We start from the raw sequence: 13,805 nt of genomic DNA, 5'->3' as shown, positions 1-13,805 counted from the left end.
CATGTTCCCACCGCTCCGGTCCTGACAAACGGAGGCAGGGCGCTGGAGGCTTCCGCCGTCCCGCTGTCCGGAAAGCTGGCGTTCCTGCTTCCACCTCCCGTCCTGTTTGTCCTGCTCGGCCGGTGGTGCGCGCCCGGAACGTGGGGAAGCGAGGGGGGAATAGACCGGAGGGAGATTTAAAGAAACGATAAAAGGATTCATTTTAGAAGAGGGGAAACTGTTGCCCCTACGATGCTTCTGGGACTGGGGGGGGTGGAGAGATGAGCTGGAGAAGCGCGGTGAAAGAAGCTTCTGGAAGCGGCCGTGAGCGAGGCCCGCCTGACTGGGGTCGCGCAGACCAACCCGTCCGCGGCTGTCACCGCGGGACCCCATCCTGTCGCGCGAGGAGGGGGGCGGATTAGCCAGACTCTTCTCCAGCGCTCCAGTCCCACCATCTGTCCCCCCGGTCTCGCCCGTACCCTACCCCGTTCCCTCTTCTGCCAGGGACACGCGACGCAGCCCGCTCTCACACCGCTCCCGGTCTCCGAGCGAACGCACTGGAAAACTACACTTCCCTGTTCATATTCACTTGCCACGAACTGAACCGTAAACGGTGAACTCCAACACAGTGGGACGTTGTAGGTTTTTACAGCTGACAATGCCTCTCTTTTCTGTTTTTGGAGGAGGGAGGTGCACAGAAGAATGGAACGCTCTCATTACCGGGAGAAAAGAAAGAGCCCCTTCAATATTAGGTAAAATAACTCTGAGGAATGCGGTGGCTTATCTGGGGCTGGTGAACATGGGGGGGAGGTCAAGGGGGTACATGTAGCTCCACGAAAAGGTCTGACCGGTGAGGAAGGGTACAGCTCGGGGCCAACGAGCTCTTATCAGCGATATCAGATTTGGCTCGTCTAGCTCCACACACTCCACCTCCTGACCTTCACTCCTCCCCTGCTGACCTCCATGTGAAATCACATTTTCTTCTCTTGCTGTTTGGAGGGGGGGGGGGAAAGAAAAAAAAAGAATCTGATTTCTGCTCCCTGCCTCATCACACTTGTATCAAGTGTACAATCTGAGTTAATCATCTCTCCCGGTGGCCCGTTGGTATTTGTAATTAGTTTTACAATAACCCTCAGGATCTCGCCGAGTTCCGTCTCTCAAGGGAGCCGGAGACGTGACCGGACGCCGAGGGGCTGCTCCTTCCGTATCTGTCCGTTTATCGGACTCGGCCTCTCTGGTCCCGTGCGGAGAACGCCCTCGGGTAGGAGCGATACGGGGGCGGAAGAGAAGGGCGCTGTCGTGACGCGCTCGCTCCACCGCCGTCCATTAAACACGCCGATGTTCGTCTGGCGTCGGCGTCACCGCTGTCCCGAGTGCAGACAACCCTTCCTAAAGGCCTCCCCAGCGGCAGGTGTGGAGTCCCTCACGAGAAAGGGGGGGGGGCGCGACGCGACGTGTTCCCCCCCGAAGAAAGACAAATCAACCTGACAGAAACGCCGGACGGAAAAAGTGATTTGGAGACTGGTGGCGTCCATTCTCAGCCTTTTGGATCTCATTAATCATCAAGGCTGATTGTTCTGAAGCAGACACAAATCTCCACTTCAATGGGCTGGCACATCAAAGGCAGGAATCCGGCCTGTTCATTATGCATGGGGAGGCCTAGTTATGTCAAGTGCCACCGCGCCGCAGAGGAGCGATGTAGCGCTGGGGCCGGCGGGGCGGGGCGGGGTGGGGGGTAGGTGCTGTTAAAATCTACCCATCAAGGCCCGGGAAGATTAAAGGCTGGAGCGGAGACATCCCGGGCGTTCCCTGAAGTCGGAGCGTCGGAGCGTCAGAGTGCCCCCCCCCCCCCCCCCCTTCCCGGCTCAAAGCGGCGGTCTGACTCCCGTGCTCACGGATTCTCTTCTGAGGTTGGGGGAACAGATGTAGCGCTCGTCTGAAGGAGCCTCCTTTCCAGTTATGTTTATTCATATCTGTCGCCCGCGTGAAACCAGCCCGCATCTTATTAATGCCTGAACCGATGGCTCCCACAAAGACATGGGGGGGGGGGGAGGGGGGGGTCTGTTTTGCATTAGCCCCACGCTGGGGATACGATGATTAATACATCATCGTTTTTGTTTTGTAGTTTGATCGCTGAACGGGCATTAAGGGCTCCTGACGTCGTTCTCTGAAAAATGATCAGTAAGGTCATGAGTCATGACAATATTGTGTATGTAATGATGCTTCTTTATTAACAAGAGCTGTCTGTTCGGTCCATCCAGGCCCCGTTGTTTAGACGGTATCCAGTGCCATGTAACGATCCTATTTCTCTACTCTTTCATGGTCTGTACTCTCCTATTTTCACATGGAAAATTGTTTTTGGGATTTCTTGATCACAGCATCAAGTTTAGATTTTTGTTATATTGTCAGAAGAGAACAACTTATAAACATTATTCCTGTTTGGTTGGGTGTGAGAATCGGTGTAAGTGTGGTTCGGAGAGCTGTGCTTTCTCCGGGTTCGGAGAGGTTTGTATTGAAGTCTTCTGAATGCAACATTGTGCTTTCACAAAGAGAGGAGCTGCCATGTCTACATGGGCGGATGTAGACTCAACAAACCATGTCAGTTCAAAATGTTATTCAAAACCGTGCTTTGCAAGAAGGCCTAATCCTTCAAATAATTGAAGGTTTTATGATACGAATGATTGTTTATTTCTTCAAATGTTTACTTCATTTGAAAGCAACTATCAATTTAGATCCTCATGAAATATTCAGCATTTGCCAATCTTTGTATTGCGGCACATCGTCACACTGTGTTTTTAAGAGGGATTTTTAACTGACCTTATTGCTCTCACACTGTATATATCAAAACATTAGTTTTTCAGGAAGGAATTTTAGTTTTAATTTTAATTTTAGAAGTTTTTTAAAATCCCTTTTCGTTGAGTTTATGTTAAATGCAATCAGAAACTGTTGAGCTAATGTCAGCATCAGCATGATGTCGTCTAATTGTCCCTCAATTAAGATGCACGTTTCCATGGCTGCTATTCCCGCTTTTAAACCCAGACCTGCGTGGCTGCCATAGCGTTTTAAAATCCAGATCTGCGCGGTTGCACTACGAGCTTCGTAATTTAATGGCTGCAGGACGAGGTCTGATTGAAATCGATCAAGACACTTTCGTCAGAAAAAAAAGAAGAAAAAAAAGCTGTTGTTATTGTATTATATTTTTTCTCCAAAAAGATGCATAAATAAATCACGCGTCCGTGCTGAAGTTAACGGATGATAATGGCCGGCAGAGAGGGGGACGGAGGAGCGTTATCGAACCCGGGCCCCGTCGCTGGTCCTTCGCCTCATTGATCAGGCCCCGGGCCCTCAGCGCGGGGAGACGGACCGCCCCGCCCCTGACACGCCGCTTTAATTAAACGGGGCATGAGTCGCGTCTGCGGGAAAGAGAAAAAAAAAAAAAAACCCGCGCCGTGTTTGATTTAATCAGCCGAATGTTTCCATCCCTCCAATAAATAGATTTCCAACAACTGGGATTTGATTGCACTTTACTGATTCGGGCGCAGCGGGGGCAGACGCCGCCAGGAGCTCCAGAGCATCCGCTCATCCGTGCCCCGCGTCAGGAGCCCCGCTCGAGGTGCCGGCGGAGCGTGCTCGAAGCGCGCCGCGGCCCAGGAAATGAGGCACGTCCTCGGTTAAGGATGTGAAACCGGCTGCCCTGCTGCCTCTTTTCTCGGAAAAGAGATTTCTATCTCAGTGAGAATCCGTATAAATCAAGGGTAGATTAATATAATAAAACTAAGGTTGTTCCTGTTCTTTTTCCGCTTGCTTTCCCTCCGCTGCCTTATTGCATCGACGGGTTCTGGGGTCGTTGCTGTACAGCAGGGGAGGCAGGCTCCAGTCCTGGTCAGCAGTGCCGGCTGGTTTTCGCTCTAATTTAAGTCATCGGTCGGCTAAGATGTCCGCGCACCTTCTTCCCAAGGCCTTAACGGTCCGCTGATTGAAAGGAAGCCTGCAGAGTTTGACTCCCCTGCTTCTACGCAGACTGCCCGTTCCTCCGTCCTGGAGCCAGCCCAGGGAGGCGCAGTGTACACTCCTGCTCTGTCAGGCTGGATATCCTCTGCATGGCCGACTCCGCGGGGTTAGATCCGGGGGGGGAACTAAGGGGAGGGGGGGGGGGCGGTTAAAAACAAGCCTGTTGGATTGAGTCCCTGGGTGAGTTCATATTGACGAGCGGCCATTAGCCGTCCGTGAGACGGGACCCATTAGGCCTGTGGCAGAGAACCCGGCAGCACTGCCCGCATCACGCAGGTGGCTGCACTCGCGTCCCCATGCGTACGTTGGTCTGAATAGAGCGGAGATAAGGGGAAAAACCCTGTATCTACACTGTAGATCAGCGAGTCGCGGGTTTGCAGTTAGGACTTGGGCTCCGTGCCTCCCTCCCCGCGGTGAGGACGGCGGCCGAAGCCAGCGGAGCGCCGGGCTGAGTTACGGCCGGACGCTGCCGCTGCCGGAGTCCCTGGACGGGGTACAGCGCCGCGCGCTCTCCAGGAACCGCCCAGCCGGTCCGCCGCCCCGGGACGGAGCGGGTCCGCTTTGTTTTTGTTTCGCCGCCCGGGCGCTTCGTCTTTCACGGGCCCTGGCGGGGCCCCGGCGCGAGGCGCGAATGATCCGTAAACAGATCGACGACCGGGCGACCGGGACCGGCTCTGGCACAGGGAGCGCCCTCCTGCTTCTGGGAGAGACGGGGAAGCCAGCGGAGGAATAGCCTTCCTGGTCTGACTCCCTAGTCCGTTAGGTTTGAGAGAAGGGCCTGCCGTTAGCGTGGGACGGCTTGCAGTTCAGGAGTCATTCCGCGGGTCGCTGGATGGTCGCCAAGTGACATTTCCGCGTGAAAACATGAGGGAAGTGGGGAGGGGTTACGTCCTGTTTAGGCTGCTCTGGGTTCGTCGTGGCTTAATTGACAGTTTTGAGTTTGTAAGTGAATGATAACTGGAGAAAGACACTGCAGTGGGCAGCGCAGCCTCCCCGGCTGGTGACGGTTCAGTCGAGCTTCCCGCTGTAGGCCCAGCAGTGAGAACGATCTCTCCTTGTCCTCCTCCTCTGACTCGCCTCCTCCAGCCAGGAGAACCACGCTGGGCCCGGTAGAACGCGGGAGCGCGGACTCGCCCTCCTGATAGGACGGGATTTGATATCCGTTCTGCAGGGGAGTGTGCCGTTTCCATGGCGACGGGCTCCGCGCGCCTCTCCGAGAGGCCCCGCCCCGCAGCGCGCGCGCGGGGGAAGGAGAGGGCATTACACCGCCGTCATCTGCTCGTCTCTGCGCGCAGATAAACAAACAAACCGCCCGAAACGTGTTCGGTCACAGCTGCCCCCCTCGCTTCCCGCGGTGGAAGCAGATCGGGCAGTGCCACCTCGCCCGCCCCCCCCCCCCCCTCTCTCTCTCTCCCCGCGCGGGCCCCGGCCCTCTTCATTAGCGCCGGCGGGGCCGGGGAGCCCAGGTGTATCCGCGGCGACGCGCTGGGCCGCGCGGCAGTCTGGCGCAGTCATTAATCACCGCGGCCTACCCCAGGCTGAGAACATCATTAGGTTCTCCTGCACAGGGACGCGGGGAGGTCACAGTGCCCCGACCTCGCCTTGGCTGCAGTGAGGGCAGAGCTGGGGGGGGCGGGGGGGGGGGGGGGGGGGTGTTTTTATTGTCCAAGGTCCATTTGCTCAAGAGGGATAGCCATAACCCTCCTCTCCTTAAATAAAGGCACACATTAAACGCTTCTATTATTTTCCGGGTCCTTAGCTCTGCAGGGGCATTGACTGAAGAGGGAGGCTTGGGACCGGCCCCTCAGGTCCTACGCGGTTTGTTCCGTTACGGAACCCAGGGGGGGCGAGCGCAGCGCTATTCGGGGACATTCCAGAGCCTCGCGCGTTCGGTAGCCGCACTCGCCTTGGGTGACGTTCCCCGCATCCCGCTCCCGCAGGAAATGGTTAACAAGTCTTCCTCCGGGACTCGCTAGTCCGTATTTAAATGATCTCTTTTCCACCGAGCCGAATTCTCCTCAATTTATGTTGGGCGGCGGTTGAAAAGAGGCTACAGTCTCTCAGTGGCAGGTTCCATGATTGAGGTGCTGGTTGAGCCGCGTTTGCTTATTCACATTATGTGGTATCTGTGGTTTTTATGAAATTTTAATACGGAGCTGCTGCCCGCTCGTACCAATAGGAAGCTGCTCCGTCGCTCCGTAGCCCCTCCCCCTCGGCCCCGCGGGGTCGATCCGGGCCCCGTGGCCCCTCATTTGACAGAAAATTGGAGCGGCGGTGCTCAGTGATGGGGGGAGATGGATGTTCCGGTTCCCGGGAATCCGCAGGCATCCGAGAGCGCGGAGCTGCCCTGGCTGGTCTGACAGCCCATTTCAGCTCCAGAGAGCGCAGACGGATACAAAACAAACAATCTCGCCTCTCGTCCATGCAAACACTTTGTCTTCATTTTCCAAGTGAGTGCGCCTGTGCGTGTGTGCACGCGCACGTGTGTGTGTGCATGAGTGTGTGTTTGAGATTAGATTAGATTAGATGGGCAGAGTTTTTCTATTTGTTTGTCACAGAGATGTTTATGACCGCCTTGCTGTGCTGCCATTCCGATACACAAATGGGATAATGAAGCCTTTGTTATTTGACATGTTGTCGTTGTTGTAACTCGCCCTGTGTTTTGTGCCCGTGGCTCACTTGCATTGAGACCCCAGTGTCTCGTGCTACTCCCTGGGTCATGAGGAGAGGACTAAGGGTCTTGGCCCTCTTGTGTTTCAGATCCTGGTGAACTCGGCCATCCCCAGTCAGCCGGCCCTGCTCTACGAGAACGTTGTGGTGACTGAGGGGAGCCCCATCCTGAGAGACCTGCTCTTCAGCCCAGACCAGCAACACATCTACACCCTCACCGACAAACAGGTAGACCAACACATCTACACCCTCACCGAGAAACAGGTAGACCAACACATCTACACCCTCACAGACAAACAGGTAGACCAACACATCTACACCCTCACAGACAAACAGGTAGACCAACACATCTACACCCTCACCGAGAAACAGGTAGACCAACACATCTACACCCTCACAGACAAACAGGTAGACCAACACATCTACACCCTCACCGACCAACACATCTACACCCTCACAGACAAACAGGTAGACCAACACATCTACGCCCTCACCGACAAACAGGTAGAGACCTGCACATCTACACTCTCACAGACAAACAGGTAGAGACCTGCACATCTACACCCTCACAGACAAACAGGTAGAGACCAACACATTTACGCCCTCACAGACAAACAGGTAGAGACCTGCACATTTACACCCTCACAGACAAACAGGTAGACCAACACATCTACACCCTCACCGACAAACAGGTAGACCAACACATCTACACCCTCACAGACAAACAGGTAGACCAACACATCTACACCCTCACAGACAAACAGGTAGAGGCCAGCAGCACATCGGGTAAGGATGGACGGGGGGAGGGGGAGGGAGTGGGAGGGGGGTCACGGCCCGCCCGCATCCTGCCGGACATGCTTCTGCCTCACGACCTCCACCCGACCCGGTCGGACCTGTCTCCTCGCCTGCACATCTCCCGCTCCACCGAGCGGAACGCTGTTTACGATCTGTAACTGCCGCTCAGGAAAGATGCTCTGTGTGAAAGCCACAGAGTTCAAGGTCACTTGGAGTTGATCCCTGAAACTGGAAAAACAAGTACAAAAACAGGCGTGATTGGACTCCTGGTCTTTATTCATGAACTGAACCGTCATATTTCTCTTCATAATTATGAGAACTCATTTTCTATTTCGGTTTATCCATTTACCGTACCTCTTAAAGGGCACTGGGAAAAGTAGGTTAAGCAGCTGATCATTTTTCACCTGATATGCCTTAAACTTTCAGTGTCCTTTTAGTATCCTGCGTGTGTGCCGGTCTCAAGCCCGTGACTGTTCAGAAACCTTGGCCCGGTCTCGTTTGGATGATGGTTCAGTTCAGCGTTCCGGTGATCAGGACCAAAGCTAATTATCATCCTTTCTTCCCCCCTCTGTGTACGCTTTGGTTTTCGCTCATATCTTCTTGCTGAGAATGCCAATGAGCTCCCGTCGATAGCTTCTCTCCACCCGCGCCTCATCTCCACGCGCCCGTCTTTCACCAAATAAACCCGTCGCAGTGTCGCAGAGGGGTTAACGACGCCTCATTACCGCACGGCTACACACCTTCAATTATTCCCGTCACTCTTCCCCTCCCCGTCTCCTCCCGCCCGGAGCCCCCCACCCCCCCTCCCTCGCGGGCGGAGTCGGAAACCGCGCTCGCTCCAATTAAAAACGCCCGAAAGGTCGCAGGTCGCCGGTGTTTTCGGCGCAGGCGCTCTGCGTTCTGCGGCTGGCGGTGTTTGCGGCAGCCTGCCGGACTGACTCTGTATTCCGAGCGGGCAGCGCCGGGCCCCGCCGGGCCCTGGTTTGTGTATTCACGCCGGCCGGCGCGGTTAGCGGGGGTCACCGACTGTCAGAGAGGGGGCGCGCTGCCATTGGCCGCCTCTGATTGTGGCGATTGAGCGCCCGTGGCGCAATCTCCCGGTAATATATCGGCCCTCATCAGGAGAGAGCGGCGGGGGAGGGCCGGGGCGGCCGGTGTGCTCACTGGGCCTTAAAGGCACAACCTGGCCTCTCTACAGCCCTAATGAATAGCAAGTAGAAAGGGTATTCTCCCTGCTCGTCTCCCATCCCAACCCCCAATCATTCTATTCTCTCGCCCCCCCACCCCCCACACACACCACCCCCCGCACCTCCCCCAGGCTTTTATGTGCAGCCCTGGAAGGTGTAATTGAGTGATGTCCTTTCCAGCACAAAAGGTTTAAGATTCAGCTTTCTGTCGATTTGAGCCCACCCCCCCCCCCACCCCCCCCACCCCTCTCCACTCCTGTCCTTCCCTGCTCCAGCGAGGGGCGAAATTCGGCGGAAACGTGCGTGCCCGGCGGTCCGGGCCGACGGGGGTTTTTTGACGGCGCCCGAGCGTGCCGTGAGGCGTGAGGCGGAGTGGGCGCCGCGCCCCGCCGGGAGCCCCCGACATGCCCGCCGCATTAAGGTGTCAGCGGCCGCGTCCACTGACGCGTTCCCGCGGGCGTTCCCCCGTCCGAGCGGAGCCGGAATCCGACAGCCTCGCCGCTAAATCATTTCGGCGAGGCCGAATCAGAATGACACCTTCGATTCACTGCCATTCCCCTCCCCCCCCCCCCCCCCCCCCCAACCCGTGTTGTGTACCGTCTCTATCAAACTAACTTTACACACAAAATGGCCGCCTGTCTCACAGATCCATATTAATGCACTGACCGTGTATATAAATGGACGCTGTTCTATTCCTGTTCTCTGCAGGAGATATAAAGACAGTATTAGGTTTGGAAAGTGAAATTAGGAGAGAGGCTTTAGCGAGAGGTTTTGGGGGCCGGTTGTTACAGCCACAGAGCAGGGTTGTGCATTATTGACACCAGCAGCATAGCTTATAAATAAGGGAGCGCGGGCGCAGATGAGGGAAGCCATGACTGAATATCAATAGCCATTTTCTCTCGAATGATTTGGATGGAAAAATTCGGTCAGCTGTGACGGACTTTGCCCAAACACCGTGCGGTCCGCCGGGGCGGGGGCGGGGGTGGGGGGGGGGGCGCGAGTGGAGCAGCTGCCGGCTCACCCCAGATCTGAGATGAAAAAAAGACTAAGAAGAAAAAAGGAGAAATGGGGACGGGAGGGATGGTGAAAGGGGGGTTTTGGCAGTGAGGGAGGTGTGCAGTGTGGATTCGGGACCCTGGCCATCGCTTAGCTTCACCGTGCGTAATCCCCGCTCAGTGTTCCTCAGTGTGCTAATTGCCTGCATAAATATTCATTTTAGCCCTTATGGATTGTGGCCTGTTTTTTCCCTATTAAAAAAAAAACCCCTTTTACTGGAAATGCATTTGAATACGAGTGTGATTCGTGTGGGGGGCAGATACGGTACGGGGAAACTGCTGATCTGATGCACCCTGCCCCCGCCTCCCCCTCGTGAGTTCGGTATCATCTGTCTTGGTCTTGGGCTGCCGAGTCCGGATCATTCCGGGTCAGGCCCGACTCGGCGGTGGAAGTTCGGGCCGCGGCCAGACCGGGCTCAGAAGGCTGTAAATACGGCGCCCGCAGCCTCTCTGCTCTTCCACAGAGCTCAATTACCCACAATCCACTGCCGCTCAGGTCAGGAGGTCCAGCTTGTGTACGACGTTATCATAACTTCCAAGTTCATGAGCGTAGCATTTTGGATGAAGCAGTCACTCGCATACAGTACCCTCCTCTATTGAGGAATGTTTTGGACTTATTTCGGTTTTTCTTGACTCCTGCCCTCCAATAAAGCAACCGCCGTGTGGTACAACAATTGCAAGGAAAAGACAGAACTACAGGAATTACTGAAAAGCGGTATGAATTGATGAAGTTTGCTACACTAAAGAGCGAGGGATAGTATGTTTGACCCAGACCATTAGATGGAAAGGTTGGGTCACAGACGAGATAGTGGCCAGTATCCACTCACCAAGCTCTAAAACCATTAGAAGCCCACCTGTGTCAAGTTTGTAGTTTCAACTGCATTCAAAAGAATGGAATTCTAATATTAGTTTTCTTGTTATTATTAAATGCTATTTTGCGATATTAAGTGTCGCATTGGGAGAGAACCTGTTTTAAATTATTTTGATAATCCTGTGATAATTCACTATTTGTGTCCTGTTGCGCACACATACATCCACATTCAGACACACACACACACACACACACACACACACATACACATTCAGATACACACACACACACACACATTCAGACACACACACACACACACACACACACATTCAGACACACACACACACACACACACACACACACACATTTAGACACACACACACACACCTCTGGGTATCTGATGATTGTTATGTAAATGTTAATGTATTGTGGCCAGCGAGGTGAGGAGAGATTTAAAAGGCCACAGATGGGGGGATGGGTTGCCTGGCCAGGGTGTACTCACACACACACACACACACACACACACACACACACACACACACACACACACACACACACACACACACACACACACACTCACACTCACACTCACACTCACACTCACACTCACACACACATACTCACACATACTCACACATACTCGCACATGCACACGCATGCACAGACACACACACAGGCACACACACACACGGGTTGTGATGTTAGTGGCAAACAGGTCATTCTGGATAAGAGCTGTGGTGAACTGAAAGGCTTGAAGCCACCAGTGAAGATGAAGGTGATTTATCTTACTGTGCACCTAATACACTCTGTTTGTACACTCACACAACCACACACACACAGACACACACAGACACAACCACACACACACAGACACACACAGACACAACCACACACACCCACGCATTATGCAGTTGCCGAGAGTTTTATGGAGGACGCTCTTCTGGAGCCAGTTCTCCGTATTATCCTGTTATTGGTGGGGACTGGGCCAGCAGTATTCTTTGCGTGCCTATTGGTCTGCATCGGGCCCCGTCCCTGGCCCCGTCCCCGTCCCCGTCCCCGGCCCCGTCCCTCCACAGGAACCTTCCGGTCCCCGCCGAATCGCGCGGCTTCGCGGCGCCACCGTCGCAGGCGGCCCCTGCAGGCGCTCAGAGCCCCGCCCGGGAGGGCCCGTGTGATTGGAGCCAGGCGCGCGAGCGCTTCAGGGGCCTTCAGCCGCTACACGTTACCCATTTATTCGCTTTTCCAAGCAATTGCACCCCCCCCCCCCCCTCCCCCAGCGCGCTCAGAGAGGGGAGCGGTGAATCAGCTCTTGATGAAACGGAGTCTGGCCCACAGACAGAGCCGGGCTCAGCTTCTTTACAGCACAGACCTGCGCCGGGGCCCGCTTTAATGGAATCCCGGTGAAGTCTGAAAGCGGGGCGGGGGCGGGTGGCGGGGGGGGGTAAGCGCCCGGCTTTGAAGTCCCCCGTCCTCCTCCACCCCTCCTTTTAAGACGGTGCGCTCCTCCGCTGAAGGAGTTAATGGGATAAGATCCCCAGGTCATCCATTCTGTGACGGGGAGGCCTCTCTCCCCCCGGGAGGAGCCCAGGTACGGGGGCGTAAAGGATGGCAGCCCCCTTTGAAAGTGACATCTGCTGAAGGAGATACAGTCAGATGGGGTAATTTGCCCGGCGACGGGATGGTTTCCGCGCGTCGTCTTAATCTGGCGAATCGCCGCGCGTCCCCCCCACCCCCCCCACCCCCCCCCACCCCCCCCACACCCCCTCATATCCGCTCCGATACCACGGAGGAATGTTCAGAACCTCGGGTTTGTGTTGATGCTATCGCCTCTAATGGAAGCCCGCCTGTCACCAGATACCCAGTTTTGTGAGTTTTTCTTCTTGTCTTTTTTTTTTCTCTCTCCCCTGGAGGAATTCAAATGGGGGTGCGAGCCGTGCATCGGTCCTCCGTGGTGTGGCGTCGGGCGTGGTTCCGCCAGCCCCCGCGTCTGTGATTAGTGATTGCCGGAAGGTTCTATCGGTCGGGAGGAGAGGCGGCTCGGACCTTTTTGATTTGTCGTCGCATTAAAACCATTTGCCTCCCCCCCCCCCCCCCCTCCCCCCCCGTCTCAACAAATTGGTCCGGAAAAAAAGAAGAAATCAATTCCGAGTTCCATTCCAGTTCATTTCGGCTGAACTCTCAATCCACGTTCAACTTTTTTGTTTACTTTTAAATGAGACTTATTTTCCGCCCGATTATCAGCATTAACCGCCGGTATCGGAGAGGGCCGATTCCGACGGACGCGAAGAAAGTGGGGAGAAGATGCATTTTTCCCTTCATACGTTTTCTTCCCCCCCCCCCTCTCCTCTTTTCTCTCTGTTCCTGTGATAATGGAAATGCCAGGGTGGAGAGTCGTGTTGTGCCTCAGTCTTCAAAAACTCCATTTACCAAACTGACAGAGTAATTTACCATTCCCCATGTTCTCCACCAGTTAATTAAAAGTTCCCGATAGCCCATCGTATGTCTCCCCACTGCAAACTGTAGGTCTTCGGAGGACATTAAACTGACTGTTTAACCGGGGGAATAAAGATTTTTGATTAGCGCTTGCCAGATTTACACTAGACAATGGCCCCTTCCGTCGGTGCTCTTGTGATTAAAGGTACAGGGAAGTCGAGTGAGTTTTTGAAAAACGCTTATAGGTAACCCATCTTGTATATACAGATGGAATTTTCCACAATTCGAAGCAATCGCAGATTGCCGATGAACAGATTTGCAGACTTCTGCTTTTGTATTTCCCCACTGAAGCTCTAGGAAAGTCTCACTTTTTCTCCCCTGAGCCACCGAGGCACAAGCGCACACCTGCAAAAACACGGCTGAAGGTTGTGTGTTCTTCTGATGCCCTGCAAGCTTGGGACTAACGTCCACATGGTATGGAGGGGTGGACCAATAGTGCATTGTGGGGACAACTTCAGCTTCCCTACCCAACCGGAAGAGCCAGTATGGGGCTTCATGACTGAGATCCACTGAGCAGTACTCTTGCCGTGTTGCAGGTTTCCTTATGAAACGACATTGTTGCCTGTGGATCCCTGCCTCGTCCTCAGCACACAGGTTATAACAGGTTATAACAGGTTATAACCCCCCCGGGGCTGTGTCCCCTGAAGGGAACACGGGTAGCAGGGCTCGTCCGCAGCACGGGCTGGAACCGAGACGCGAGAACCATGTTCCGCCGCAGTCCTGGAGTCAGTCACCCCGAATCGGCATGTTCCTCCGCCCCGGTAATCGTTCGCCACCGCGAGTCGGACGCACGCAGCGAGCGCT

The 13,805-nt window shown here is 54.8% G+C and overlaps 1 protein-coding gene across 1 annotated transcript in view; it reads left to right on the top strand.

The window, feature by feature from the left end:
- LOC133109603 (plexin-A1-like) overlaps positions 1-13,805 on the top strand; it is a 226,696-nt gene that overhangs the window by 105,034 nt on the left and 107,857 nt on the right. The window contains exon 4 of the mRNA XM_061218996.1: positions 6,751-6,888. Within this exon, the coding sequence (XP_061074980.1) occupies positions 6,751-6,888 (138 nt within the window). The remainder of the gene's footprint in view (positions 1-6,750; positions 6,889-13,805) is intronic.

This window comes from Conger conger, chromosome 14 (assembly GCF_963514075.1).
Source record: "Conger conger chromosome 14, fConCon1.1, whole genome shotgun sequence".
Lineage (NCBI taxonomy): Eukaryota > Metazoa > Chordata > Actinopteri > Anguilliformes > Congridae > Conger > Conger conger.
The sequence above is the reverse complement of the archived record's forward strand: the minus strand, read 5'-3'. Positions and strand labels throughout refer to the sequence as shown.